The 14,872-nt window shown below is 52.6% G+C and overlaps 1 protein-coding gene across 2 annotated transcripts in view; it reads right to left on the bottom strand.

Moving 5' to 3' along the window:
- The window catches only part of LOC111836212 (serine/threonine-protein phosphatase 2A 55 kDa regulatory subunit B gamma isoform), a 67,578-nt gene that overhangs the window by 50,741 nt on the left and 1,965 nt on the right, over window positions 1-14,872 (bottom strand). Inside the window, exon 2 of one of the 2 annotated variants that reach the window (XM_023797275.2) lies at window positions 462-1,109. Coding sequence is in view for 1 of the 2 variants with exons in the window: in XM_023797276.2 (XP_023653044.1) it covers window positions 462-531 (70 nt within the window). In the remaining variant the exon portion in view is untranslated. Of the gene's footprint in view, window positions 1-461; window positions 1,211-14,872 lie in introns of those variants that run through there. The other variant, XM_023797276.2, reaches the window with a different exon arrangement.

Raw genomic sequence — 14,872 nt, 5'->3', positions numbered from 1 at the left:
GATTAGTGTGTGCGTCTACGTCGTGGTGTAACTTGCTAAGGGCTACCGGCCTGTGACCTGCAGGCAGGTGAATTCAGTTCCTAGCCTCAGTTAAGGATCCCCAACCCCCATTCATGCTCAAATACCAGCCAAAAAACAGCATCTCATCCAACCCAGCCTGGCAAACCCACAAAGCCAGCATCGAGTCTTTCAGGAACTACAACCAGACAGGACCAGCCAGCCTTGGTGATCCCAGAATGAACCTTCATCCCACAACAGGATTCCCGCATCACCAAACCAGGCCTCTAAGCCGGGAAGCCGATCCCGTTCCACTGCGTTTCGCCACTCGGGGGAGAAGCATGCATGCTGAGTGAACGGATGCCGAGGCAACAGACTGACGAGTGAAGGAAGGTCGAGGACAAGCACCAGAGATTCATTCGATACTGGGAGACGGAGGAGAATTCAGAAAATGCCTGCCTTACCTTCAGTCACATAATTGTGGTCCCGCAGAAAGCTGTGGTTGATTTTTCGGGTGTCAGCGTCCTCGCCCATTTACAGCAGGGACCGTGAGCATGCTCTTCTGCAAGGGGACTGGTCGGTTCCGTGGTGGGTCTCCAGGCCGGCGCACCATCCATGCTGCTGCAGCCGCCTAGCAGAGGGGCGTGGAGCGCAGCATCGTGGGACGTGTGTGGGGGGGGGGCCCGCAAGGAAAAAAAAACCCGTCGCAGAGGCGCACGTTACGCTAGCGTGGACGACGTGCCCGTCCAACGCACACGGACACGCACTCGTGAACACGTGCACTCCGAATGCTCTCAGGGCAGCCCCCCCCCCAAAAGATCAACCCTGGATTAAGGGGGGTGCTAAGGTGACATTGGAAACAGCAATGCCGTGAAAAACGAAAAAAGGAGACGAAAAGGAAGAATCCAGGAGAGGCTGACGAAGGAGAGACGGTGAGCGATCAGTGGTAGCGATGACGAGCCGGTGCCTTCTTTCGGTGCTGTCCTGAAATAAGCCCCCCCACGGCAACGTGTGTCTCTCTCTCTTCTGCTGCAGTGACGACGGGTCACAGATGAGGGAGGACAATCCTGCGGGTCCGCCTGCTGCTGCAGTGTGATCGCTGGCGTGTGTGCCTATGCGAGAGACAGAGGGGGAGAGAGAGCGAGAGAGTAAGAGAGCGAGAGAGAGAGGGATTAATGGGAGTGTTTACTCCCTGCTTGCTACTGCTGCAGAATAAACCATGCATGGGAGAGAGCAGAGAGAGAGAGAGAGAGAGAGAGAGAGAGAGAGAGAGAGAGCGTCTGTGGTGCATCAGGAGGGCCCCACCCCCTCTGAGCATCAACCAATCAGAGCACAGTTCCGATCTGCATCCCCGCAGACCACAGGTGATAAGAGAGCAGCTCACAGGCAGTCACGAGGAGATGGAAAAGAAGGGGTGGCCAAAAGAGGTGTAGATTGGAGAAGTGGAGGAAAGAGGACAATGATTCATGGGGCCTTCTCCATTAACACTGATCTGTTGGTCCAGAACACCTGACATCTAATGAGGTTAAGGTGCGTGTGTACAAGCTATAGACACGATTATAGCCCAAGGCTCAGCATTGAAACAGCTTATCGTTACAATTCTTATGTAACATTTAATTATCCTATGAGTCAGAAATATAGGCCTATATAATATTCATGCATATACAAAACGTTTTAAAGCTAGTATCGTATGGTAAGATAAATAGAGCACGATTTCACACACATTGTCAAACAGCAGGGGGCACCAGCACCACAAGGCAGCAGGTTTTTTAAAGACCAGATCAAAAGGAAGGTACCAACTGGTGACATCTCCTTCCTGGCTTGTTGCTGTGTAGCATTTTTAACCCACCTCAGGAGGCAAAAGCCTCTTTATCTTCCCCTCATGCAAACATGCTGGCCAAGAAAGGCAGAACCCTGGGTTTCTGACAATAACAGCTCATAGCACATGATGTTTGAACTTTGATTTAAAGGTATAAGAGGCATGGATTATCTCATTACTTATACTAATACCCAAATAAGGTATGCAAATTGTATAAAGAATTTGTAATAATCATTTTACGAGAATATTATTTTAAACAATCTCGCACTGTCTCATGATACCATCTGAACCAGTGTAGTTTCTTTAACCCCAATTGGACGATGGGCCTGTATTCAAGCAGGGAACCAGTCAGTCAGGTGTGTCTCCAGTTCCTCCATAAATGCTGGGGCTGTAAACACCCTGGCTATGTAATATCCCCAACATGCACCTTTTTTGTCCGTCCCGCTCCTCTGTATTTCAATTGGTCGCCACCTTCTCTGTGGAACAAACAATCTATGCTGGAAGAGAATGGGTGCATCTGAAATCACATACTTGTTTGCTATGTAGTAGACAAAATATAGTACATGTATGTGATGTGATCAGTCTTTTTGATTCCTCAGTATACTAAATTATGAGAAATTCTCTGCAACTGATGGATGCGTGAAGAACGTCGCTTGCACAACATTTTTTGTCAAGATGGCAGAAGAAGAATAACCTCTGTAGAAACTTAAGTAGAAGACCAAACCCAGTCGCATAAATTGACTTGAATATGTACTTCTTTTTTTTTTTTTGATAGTCTTTAATTTAATTTTAATTTAATTGATTTTAATTGATACTTTATTGATCCCCGTGGGGAAATTGTTTTTACGCCTCCCTCAACTTGCTCTTTGTAGAGCAAGCTGTCCGTGAAGGGCAGCCACCTGTAGCAGCGCCCAGGGAGCTGGGGATTGAGGGTCTTGCTCAAGGACCCGCAGACGTGCTGAGGCTGGGCTTGAACCGGCGGCCTTGTGATTATACGGCTTAGCCCACTGAGCCACACGCTGCCCCCAACAGTTTAACAGTTTTGAACTTTCATGGGGATCAAACTACATTATTGGTAAACATCTGGGTCAGGTAATATGCAAGATGGTGACTGATCCGAGTGGATGCATACTGTTTGCATGCATACAAACAGTACATACGGTCAAGTAGGACGCTTCTAAAGAAATTTAGGATGTGTTGTGTAAGTATGCAACTTCAATTGTACCCAATGACTCCCACTCTGCCCATGGAAGAAAATTTAAAAGGATTAGCCTACTTCCTAAGTCTCTGCATCTAATATGTCCGAGTGAATACATATAACTACAAATGTATGCGCATAGTGTGTGAAAAGCCACCAGGTTCAACAAATTTGTACAGTGGTCGTTGAATGCCCCCAGCAAAGACAGAATTGCCATGGTAACATAGAGGGAATCCCATGGGTTGCTCTGCTGTAGTCACAAGATATGCCTGACTCAAGTGCACAAAATCACCTCAGCCGACACACTAGGGCCACAGCTGGAGAGCTTGGAAGGCTGGGCCAGGAGTCCCCAAAACCGAACGGGCCCCACAACGCGCATCGTCTCTGCCGGAGACACACGGTGTCTTCTGCCAAGTCAATTATGCCCACAGATGGTTTGTATATTTATGGCCTCATCTCCAATCTTGATCGCGAGCTCCCATAACTGGGGTTTAGCAGGCTTGATTCAATACGCTAGCATGGGTATAATCAGCAGGATGGCGTCTTTCCTGGGAAGAGCTCGGAAGGTTCAGCTAATGGAAATCCTTGCTCTAAGCAGAGGGAACCTAGACGGACCGCTTCAGTCATACTCCGCGTGATCCGTCGCGTTCCAGCTAGGCAGGGCCCGCCCAAACTGAAAAGCGTGACGATACTGATTGACGGCGACCGTTACACCATACAGATGGTGAATGATATAAAGGAAAAACAATTAAAAATGTTGGCTGGGCTTGAGAAGGGGGTCACGGCAGCAGACGTCAGTGTGTCATGGCGATGATGTCACGCATGATGAAGAGCGGGTCGTCTGCTCCGGCCCCTTGTGTGGGGCCCATCTGTTCCAGAGATGCCGCAGATTCAAAGGAGCTTGTAGACTGGGGTAGGATGACAAATGCACACAGCAAAATAAAGGATCTTCCTCATTCACCCACAGTGAATTTAGGGAATCTGGTTCATTTCTCACCCACATGTAACGTAATTCTGTTTCTGTTAGCATCAGACCCTAATGCCCGTGCTGCTAGCGGCTTGGTCATCACTTCATCCTTCCCAGATACTTTTGCATCGCCCGTTTGAGCTCTGTACTTCACCTCACCATGTCTCTCCTTCGACCAGCAAAGGTTTATGCCAATAAGAAAGCCCCAGATCCTTTTCCCAACACCCAGTGTCACATAGTCCTGACTTCAGCCCCCATTGGCTTTCTGATGGAGGCCGTAAATTATTTGAACACACTTGGTATAAGCAAAAATTGCAAACCCCATCCCAACTGTTTTTCAATTTCCAAGGGGTGCATTTGGAGCTTCTGCATCTATAACCATCTGGATGGATTCTGATGGGACCTTTTTAAGTTAACTATCTAACTAACACTGATGGTGATGCCCCATCAATCACTATGAAGAAGCGGAAGCCCAGGAAGATCGTTGGGAACCTTCCCAATGGTTCCTTCAAGATGCCGGACATGAGACAGTCCTCCCTGCACACGCTACATGACCAGCTAATAGCAGGGTTGTGAGATCAGACCAAGCATCCTTCTCTATACACTTCTAAAGATCAATAGCTGTAATTTGTTCAAGCTTTATTATTATGGTTTATTATTATTCTGTTAAATCAGCGAAACATCAATCCAAAATGACTTATAGCATTTTCCCATTTAGAAAACAGTACACAGTCATGTGCCCCATGATGACACTTCGGTCAATGACGGTGCTCTCGTGACATTATAATGGAGCTGAAAAATTCGTAGTACAACACATTACTCACGTGTTTGTGGTGATGGTGGTGTAAACAAACCTACTGCGCTGCCAGTCTTATAAAAGTATATCATATGCAATAATGTACACTACATAATACTTGATAATGATAATGAAAAACTATGTTACTGGTATATATATTTACCATACTGTACTTTTTATCGTTATTTAGGCTATACTATATAGCTTGGGTTACAGGCTATACCTATCTATGTTTATGTAAGTAGTCTCTATGATGTTCTCACAACAACAAAATTGCCTAACAAAGCATTTCTCAGAGCGCATCCCCAGTGTAGCTTCATTACACTGGCTACATGTTTAATTTAGAATTGATTTTAAAATTATTTTACTGGTTTTTAAAGCTCTCAATGGACTGACATCTCCATACACTACAGAATGCCTGAGAATACACTCCAAATAGAGATTTTAGATCAACAAATGCTGCATTATTGAAGGTTCCTGAGATGAAGCATAAACTGACTGGGGAAGTAGCCTTCAGTTCTTATGCACCTAAACTTTGGAACACATTACCAATGAATATTGGCCAGGCATCTACAGTACAGTTAGAGAGAGAGAGGTATCTACAGTTAGTAGTTTTAAAAACAGCTAAAACATTTTTATTTAAACAAGCTTTCTGTTAATACACTTTTTTTCATCTCTGTTTTTGTATAGTCTTATCTTTATGCCTTTTATCTTTCATATTTTACCATAATCTAATAAATATAGCAGAGTGCTGGCTCTGAAACTAGGGCTCTGTGTCAGCGATTGGGAGGTTGCTGGTTCAAATCCCATATATGCTCAGAGTGATTCTAGTCCATTGGGCCCTAGAGCAAGGCCCTTAACCTGCAATTGTTTTGCCCTGGGTAAGATGTTAATCTGCGTCCAGCCCTGCAAGCAGGTCATCCAATTTACAGGGAAAATCTTGGCAGGATTGGCACTCCAGCCACTGGAAAAAAAACCATACTGTTCCGTTTGGACTAGTGTGGTGCTGAGGTATCACCCACTGCACGGCTGCACTCAGGTCCTCACCCCTGAGGTGGTTCGTAGAGTAGTGGTGCTGTAATCAGCACGTGCCTCTTACCTCTCTAATAAGTTTATATACATTTTTCTTCATCTTTTATTTTATTTTAAAGAAGTGTTTAATTTTTTCTTGCGCATTTATAATTGTTAATGATTCTTAATGTAAAGTATTTTGAGCTGCGTCTAAATGTGTGAAAGGTGCTCTAAATAAAGTTTATTATTATTACCATCATCATCTTATTGGAGGAAGTCAGATTAAAAGCCCAGCTCTAAGCAAAGAAACACCCCTCTTTGGATCTGAACCCACATCAGGAACATTTGGTGATTCAAGTCTGCGTCTGTAATCAGAATGCGACCAGCTGCTAGCTGCATGGCTTCCAGCAGTCGCTGCTTGTGATGTGCTGTCGCATGGACAATTTGTCCTGGCTTGTAAACACCCCTGTCATTGATATGAGTTCGGTGGTGGAACATTCTGGATGCTTGTGAATGGGTGGTGGGGGGGGGATGATACATAGGGACCTCAAGGCTTCACAGACAGGCTGTACTGTTTGTCTAGGACCTTTCACCACCACAGGAAGGACAAAAAACAAAAACATATTAAGAACACAAGCCCCTAACCTGCTCCACCCCTAGGCAGAAAATGGAAGGTTCCATAAATACATTTCAATGACGCTACTTGTGATGCAGGCAACGCTATTCACATAGTCAAAGTAAACAGGATAATTAAAATAGCTAGTGTTGTACTTAATATCTGTTAATCATATCTACTTGTCTGGGAAAATGGAATTACGTGTTGAAGCTACCATTTTCATTTTCATGCAGCAATACTACTCAAAACAAAGCACACATTTTAGTATAAGAGTAAAGAATAGATCCCACAGCATCTGACGTTTACCTGCGCAGTAGTCTGTGTAAACAGTATCCTCAATTTTAAACAAGCATAATGGTTAAACCAGACAAACACCACAGAAAGTTTAGATATGTTTCTGTCCTTGCATACATTCATGCCCAAAATTGTAGGTTACCTTTATATTGTATAAACTAAGGAGTTTATACAATATAAATAATGAATATGATATATAACTTAAGTATATAGTACTTGATTCTAAGTGATTTTCTGAGCATTGCTATCTCTGATTTCATGACATAAATCTGTATTCACTTCACAAAAACAAATACGTGCTCAACAACCTTTTTTCTAACATTTTATATTTGATTTAGTAGTTTTGGTATCTTGTTTCTTGCCTTGATACCTCTGGATGTGGTTGTGCAAAGATTGTGTCACGCTCGCGGGTTGGGCAAGCAGGAAGCAGGCGAGCGTAGCCAGGTAGTCAGGGTAACGGGGTTTAATGGCAGGCAGACGTACAGGCGGGAACATCAAAGGACACTACACAATGACAGATCTGGGGAATACAGACTGAGACTCGGACTAAATACACAAGACTAGGTAACAGAGAACGAGCTACAGGTGGGAACACTTAGGGCGAAACAGGAGGTAATGAGGTGGGCGTGGCACACATCGGGAGCGGACGGAGCGGGGCGTGACATAACCCCCCCCCAAAGGCGCGCACACCGGGCGCGCCAGGGAGGAGGCGACGGACGGGACGAGGGAACAGGACCTGAAAGACAAAACAGAACGTCAACCAAACCCAGGGAACAGGACGGAGACGCAAAAGACGAACAGGGACGAAACGAAGGACAGGACCTGACAGAGAACAGGGAAGGCGGAGAGACAGACCCAGAAGGGAGACACAGGGGGAACACCCACAGGCGACACGAAAGGGCCAGGGGTGCCAAAAGGAGGGACAAAGGGACCAGAAGGAGAAACAGGCGGGACGAACGGAAAGGGAGGAGGAACAAGGGGAGCACGAAAAGGCCCAGGCGGGCGACGGGCAGCGGCCGGAGGGGCCGCAGGGGAGAGGGAGAAGGGAGCAGGAGGGGACCACCCAGGGACCAAGGGGACGGGACGAGGGAGTGACGGAGGGGACCAGGAGGGAGCAGGAGGGAACACCAGGGAAGGCAGGCAGGAGGGGGAAGCCGCGGCAGGCGGAGGCGCAGCCGCAGCCGGCGAAGGCGCCGTCCGACGCCAAGCCGGAGCAGGGGGGCCCGGAGGCGGCCGACCGGGAGCCGGAGGCGGGACCGAGGACCGGCACCCAGGGACCAGGGGGGGACCCGGCGGCGACCGCCGACCCCGAGGCGCAGGACCCGCAGGCAGCCACCGAGCCACAGCCAGGGGCCGAACGGGCGAGCCAGGGGGCAGGGCGGGCGGGACCCGGGCCCGACGCCTGTGTCCCCGTCCCTTACGGGACACTGACAGGCGGGGTCCTGGGGGGCGTCGGCCTTGCTGGGGTAAGGGCGAGGGAGTCATGACCTCTAATGAGGCAACAGGCGTGGCAGTCAGAGCCGCGGGCGTGGCCGCAGGCGGGGCAGCCAGAGCCGCGGGCGTGGCCGCAGGCGGGGCATCCCGAGCCGCGGGCGGGACCGGAACGGCGGCCTCAGGCGGGGCCGCGGGCGGGACCGGAACGGCGGCCTCAGGCAGGGCCGCGGGCGGGACCGGAACGGCGGCCTCAGGCAGGGCCGCGGGCGGGACCGGAACGGCGGCCTCAGGCAGGGCCGCGGGCATGAGTCCAGCAGAGGCCGCTTGGGCGGGCGCCTCGGGTGTCCGGTCAGCAGGGGGCGCCTTGGCGGGCGCCGCCAGCACGCGACCGGGAGGGAGTGCCACGGCGGGCGCCGCCATCACACGGCCAGCAGGGGGCGTAACTGTGGCCACCTCAGGCCGTTCAGGTGCCGGCAGGACAGGCAAAACAGGTAGTTCAGATGCCGGCAGGACAGGCAACACAGGTAGTTCAGGTGCCGGCAGGACAGGCAACACAGGTAGTTCAGGTGCCGGCAGGACAGGCAACACAGGTAGTTCAGGTGCCGGCAGGACCGGCAAAACGGGCGGTTCAGGTGCCGGCAGGACGGGCAAGACGAGCGCCGCCGTCTCGTGGTCAGCAGGGGGCGCCTTGGCGGGCACCTCCACCACGCGGCCAGCGGGGAGCGCCTCGGCGGACGCAGCCTCCACGCGGCCAGCAGGGGGCGCCTCGGCGGGCGCAGCCTCCACGCGGCCAGCAACCGGGACTGCAGGCAAGCCAGGCGGGTCAGGCGGGTCAAGCAGGACAGGCGAGTCGGGCTGGACAGGCGAGTCGGGCTGGACAGGCGAGTCGGGCTGGACAGGCGGGCAAGGCGGTGCCGCGGGCAGAGCGGCGGCATCAGCAGCAGGCGGTGCCGCGGGCAAAGCGGCGGCATCAGCAGCAGGCGGTGCAGCCGCGGGCAGATCGGTGGCGGCAGCAGGCAGCGCAGCCGCGGGCAGATCGGCGGCGGCAGCAGGCAGCGCAGCCGCGGGCAGATCGGCGGCGGCGACAGCAGCCGGCGGTGCCGCGGGCAGATCGGCGGCGGCAGCAGGCAGCGCAGCCGCGGGCAGATCGGCGGAAGCTGCAGCAGGCGGTGCCGCAGGCAGAGCGGCGGCAGCTGCAGCAGGCAGGACAAGCAGGGCAAGCGGGTCAGGCAGGACAGGCGGGTCCGCTGGCAAAGCGGCGGAAGCTGCAGCAGACTGTGCCGCGGGCAGAGCGGCAGAAGCTGCAGCAGGCAGGAAAGGCGGGTCAGGTGGGACAGGCGGGTTCGCCGGCAAAGCGGCGGAAGCTGCAGCAGGCGGTGCCGCGGGCAGAGCGGCGGCAGCTGCAGCAGGCAGGACAGGCGGGTCAGGCAGGACAGGCGGGTCAGGCAGGACAGGCGGGTCAGGCAGGACAGGCGGGTCAAGCGGTGCCGCTGGCAAAGCGGCGGAAGCTGCAGCAGGCGGTGCTGCAGGCAGATCGGCGGCGGCAGCAGCAGGCGGTGCCGCGGGCAGATCGGCGGCGGCAGCAGCAGGCGGTGCCGCGGGCAGATCGGCTGCGGCAGCAGCCGGTGCTGCTGACAGGTCCGGAGTAGCCGGATCTGGAGCCAGCAGGTCCGGCATGGATACGCCTGGGTCTATCCCTTTAAGGACGGCATCCGCGGCGTCTTCCCAGGCGGGGAGAAGGGAGCACGTTCCCAGAAAGAGCGTCGGGGCGGTTCTCTTTCCCTTTCCCCTTCGCCTCTTCTTTCTAGGGAGCGCGAGGCTCTCTAGGACCCAGGGCAGGTCCTTCTCCTGGGTGCGTTGCCCTGGCAGTTCTCCGGAGTAGGGGGGTTGAGCGGCCGAAGCCGCGTCACGCTCAGATATGCGCCGCTGAAGTGACGTCCTTCGCGGTGGGGTTGAGGCTGGAGTCCTTCCCGGCTTGCTAGCGACCGGGATCGAGGCAGGCGGTGAGTCGGGGGGCGGCTCCCAGGAGGTGTACCCCAAGGGGCCCAGCCAGACTGCCGCTCTCTCCCTCAGCTGCTTAAGGTGTTCTCCCACCTTGTCACGCAGCTGCTCCTCACCGATCTTGTGCCTCTGTCTCAGGAGCACCCAACATTTCTTCACCAGTGGGCGGGCTATTGGATCCCCTTGAAGCTCCAGCATGTTCGTCCACCAAACGATCTCTTCATCGAGGGGACACTTTTCCCAGGCAGCGCTGAGCGTGTTCGAGAGATCTGTCATTCTGTCACGCTCGCGGGTTGGGCAAGCAGGAAGCAGGCGAGCGTAGCCAGGTAGTCAGGGTAACGGGGTTTAATGGCAGGCAGACGTACAGGCGGGAACATCAAAGGACACTACACAATGACAGATCTGGGGAATACAGACTGAGACTCGGACTAAATACACAAGACTAGGTAACAGAGAACGAGCTACAGGTGGGAACACTTAGGGCGAAACAGGAGGCAGCAGGCGGTGCAGCCGCGGGCAGATCGGTGGCGGCAGCAGGCAGCGCAGCCGCGGGCAGATCGGCGGCGGCAGCAGGCAGCGCAGCCGCGGGCAGATCGGCGGCGGCGACAGCAGCCGGCGGTGCCGCGGGCAGATCGGCGGCGGCAGCAGGCAGCGCAGCCGCGGGCAGATCGGCGGCGGCAGCAGGCAGCGCAGCCGCGGGCAGATCGGCGGCGGCAGCAGGCAGCGCAGCCGCGGGCAGATCGGCGGAAGCTGCAGCAGGCGGTGCCGCAGGCAGAGCGGCGGCAGCTGCAGCAGGCAGGACAAGCAGGGCAAGCGGGTCAGGCAGGACAGGCGGGTCCGCTGGCAAAGCGGCGGAAGCTGCAGCAGACTGTGCCGCGGGCAGAGCGGCAGAAGCTGCAGCAGGCAGGAAAGGCGGGTCAGGTGGGACAGGCGGGTTCGCCGGCAAAGCGGCGGAAGCTGCAGCAGGCGGTGCCGCGGGCAGAGCGGCGGCAGCTGCAGCAGGCAGGACAGGCGGGTCAGGCAGGACAGGCGGGTCAGGCAGGACAGGCGGGTCAGGCAGGACAGGCGGGTCAAGCGGTGCCGCTGGCAAAGCGGCGGAAGCTGCAGCAGGCGGTGCTGCAGGCAGATCGGCGGCGGCAGCAGCAGGCGGTGCCGCGGGCAGATCGGCGGCGGCAGCAGCAGGCGGTGCCGCGGGCAGATCGGCTGCGGCAGCAGCCGGTGCTGCTGACAGGTCCGGAGTAGCCGGATCTGGAGCCAGCAGGTCCGGCATGGATACGCCTGGGTCTATCCCTTTAAGGACGGCATCCGCGGCGTCTTCCCAGGCGGGGAGAAGGGAGCACGTTCCCAGAAAGAGCGTCGGGGCGGTTCTCTTTCCCTTTCCCCTTCGCCTCTTCTTTCTAGGGAGCGCGAGGCTCTCTAGGACCCAGGGCAGGTCCTTCTCCTGGGTGCGTTGCCCTGGCAGTTCTCCGGAGTAGGGGGGTTGAGCGGCCGAAGCCGCGTCACGCTCAGATATGCGCCGCTGAAGTGACGTCCTTCGCGGTGGGGTTGAGGCTGGAGTCCTTCCCGGCTTGCTAGCGACCGGGATCGAGGCAGGCGGTGAGTCGGGGGGCGGCTCCCAGGAGGTGTACCCCAAGGGGCCCAGCCAGACTGCCGCTCTCTCCCTCAGCTGCTTAAGGTGTTCTCCCACCTTGTCACGCAGCTGCTCCTCACCGATCTTGTGCCTCTGTCTCAGGAGCACCCAACATTTCTTCACCAGTGGGCGGGCTATTGGATCCCCTTGAAGCTCCAGCATGTTCGTCCACCAAACGATCTCTTCATCGAGGGGACACTTTTCCCAGGCAGCGCTGAGCGTGTTCGAGAGATCTGTCATTCTGTCACGCTCGCGGGTTGGGCAAGCAGGAAGCAGGCGAGCGTAGCCAGGTAGTCAGGGTAACGGGGTTTAATGGCAGGCAGACGTACAGGCGGGAACATCAAAGGACACTACACAATGACAGATCTGGGGAATACAGACTGAGACTCGGACTAAATACACAAGACTAGGTAACAGAGAACGAGCTACAGGTGGGAACACTTAGGGCGAAACAGGAGGTAATGAGGTGGGCGTGGCACACATCGGGAGCGGACGGAGCGGGGCGTGACAGATTGTATCAGCTGAAATTAAATTAACATAAATGCATTCGTCCTTATCTGGAACGCTTGCATACAGCACATTGTCAGCCTCGGAGAACCTGTGAGATCGGGAGCTCTGACGGTCCACAGGATGTGCAATCTGCTGTACAGCACTGCTTCAGAACCAGGCCCACTAACTCTACGAGCTTCAACGTCATGCAAATGTAGGAAAGCGTCCCATCCTCAGCAACTGCTCGAGAGAGCAGTGCCTCGAGCTTCCCTCAGGCTACGGGACACCCAGTGTGCAGTAGAGTGGTGTGGTTAAAGGGGATAGAGAGGGACGGCTCTTTGGGCAGGTATCCAAAGCCTTCATGGTGCAGAGAGATCACCCTTATCTTCCACTGTGGTACCTGTCACTGCTAATCAGCCTTTAGGGTCAGCGGGACTGCGCCCCTGGAACTAGACAGGGACCCTGCTGGACGGAGAACAGGCAGCGGCCATGACTCAAAAGGGACTTGGTGTCCATGTCCGTCCCGATGTCCACTGGTGTGTCTGTTTCATACATTTGCCCACTGAGTAAATTGTGGCAAGAGTGAAATTTTCATACGTTTGATTAATGAACGTTTGATTAATGAAGGCGATACCAAACTAGCATTTTAATTTTTGCCCTCAACTCCACAGGCTGCCTGGTTACACAAGGTAGGAAAAGTGTTTCCAACAGAAACAAACAACCCCCATAATAAACTGTAAAATGGGCATCATTTAGGACTGAATTAAAATTTTACAGTTTTACACAGTGTTCCAGCAGTGTTTCTAAACCATCTTCTTTAAAGAGGAGTAATTCTCACTTGACTAATGTTGGCTTTTTTGTCTTTTACAATTCACTCTGTAGCACTTTCTGACAAACCTAGTAGTAAAAATATGCTATATAATTTGTGATTCATTCAACATCTCAATTTCATGTTTCCTGAAAAATTTCGGAGTGCTTCACAGTGTGAGGGAGACTAATTATTGGTATTATTTATTTCGTAATGAGTCGCAGGGAACGGGTGTGGCTGGTAAGACGTACCTGCAGGACAGCTGGCAGTAATATTTTCAATGGGACACAGGCACGTGTGAGTACAGGCAGCACACGGATACTCCGAAAAAGATTCTACCATAATGAGGAAAACCCATTTTACGCACCAGCATTTTTCCTGCGTAAAATTTCCTGCTTACACACCGAAGCACCCTGCAATCGATCGCTTTAACAGGATGAGACAGGAACGCTGGTTGCTGTGACGCAGTGTCTCATTTGCTCTAACCAAGACGCCTGCATATGCCGGATGTGTGATTGGGGACCAGTGGCTTTGTGGGAGGGGGGGGTTAAAGATCACCGGTGGCTAGAATGACGATGGAGGCTACTACTGAATGAAACTGAAATATTTTCCTCTTAATGATCTGAAGAATTACTCCCCCTCCCACCTCCATACTGTAATGCTGCCAGTCAGCACCATTGGATCTATGTTGCCTAGCAACCAGCTTAAAAGGAAAAACAGTCTGCCAGCCGCTCGGTGGTGCACTGCAGTGAGCATAAATGAACCCCCACTCCCTGGATTACTGTTCGGAGTCTGTATGAGATGATGCTGGATCTGTGATTCGGGGAGGGGCACAGCCACCTGCAACCAATCGGAAGAGGATGGCGACCACGGCTTGCGAGATGAAACGAGAGGCAAAAAAAAATCAATCAAGGGAGTAAAGCTGGGTGGGGGGTATATGTAACAAATAGGCAGCAATTAGAGGAGAGACATTTTATTACATATTGCCTCATGATTGAGGCCCACAGGACACAAATCCTGTCTCGTAATCTGTTTGTCTAGTGTCTTTCGCTGTAACCGACCCTGGCATCGCCTACTAATGCTACCTTGTCTTCCACGGTAATGTCTAGCCCACCCAAATATGACCCCCCCCCCCCCCCACTGATTATACCAGGCCTAGGGCGAATGCAATAATTGCATATAGCCTCTAGTGGCAGGGAAAGCATTTTGAATGTAAAGGGTCATATTATTTGGATACTTACAGTATTCTAACATACAGAATGAATGATTAACTGACAAGTAACTTTGTTCAGCCACTAAGGGGACAATTAAATGTCTGATAGTATGTACAGTATGTATGCCCAAAACCAACTTTGAAAATTTATAGTATAGCAATGTGATACTGCCATCATGACATAAAGGAAGTACTGGAAAGAAAAATAAGTGGCCTTTGGGAAAACATTCCCTTTAAATTAATGCTCACATAGCCCTAGAATTGTTTTACAGTATAGATCCATGAAACAAAGAATCAATTAATGTCAAATGGAATCAAAGCATTTATTAGTACTGGTGTCTATAGGGCAGGCCTGGGCGATTATGTTCTGTGGAGGGCCAGATTTCAGCTTCCCATGTCAGCAGGCCACTTTTAATCATTATACTCATCTTCCATGAAAGCTACAATAAAAAAGGCTAATTTTCACATGCAGGTACAAAGGTAGTATTTGTAGTATCAGTGTATTTGTGATTATTCATGGAACTTGAATATGAAAGTTTTTCCATAAAAAAAAAATGTATTTAAGGTAAAAAGCACCACAACAGGCTTTTTCCCAAGTC

This window comes from Paramormyrops kingsleyae, chromosome 12 (assembly GCF_048594095.1).
Source record: "Paramormyrops kingsleyae isolate MSU_618 chromosome 12, PKINGS_0.4, whole genome shotgun sequence".
NCBI lineage: Eukaryota > Metazoa > Chordata > Actinopteri > Osteoglossiformes > Mormyridae > Paramormyrops > Paramormyrops kingsleyae.
Note: the sequence above shows the minus strand (reverse complement) of the source record. Positions and strands in the feature narration are given on the sequence as shown.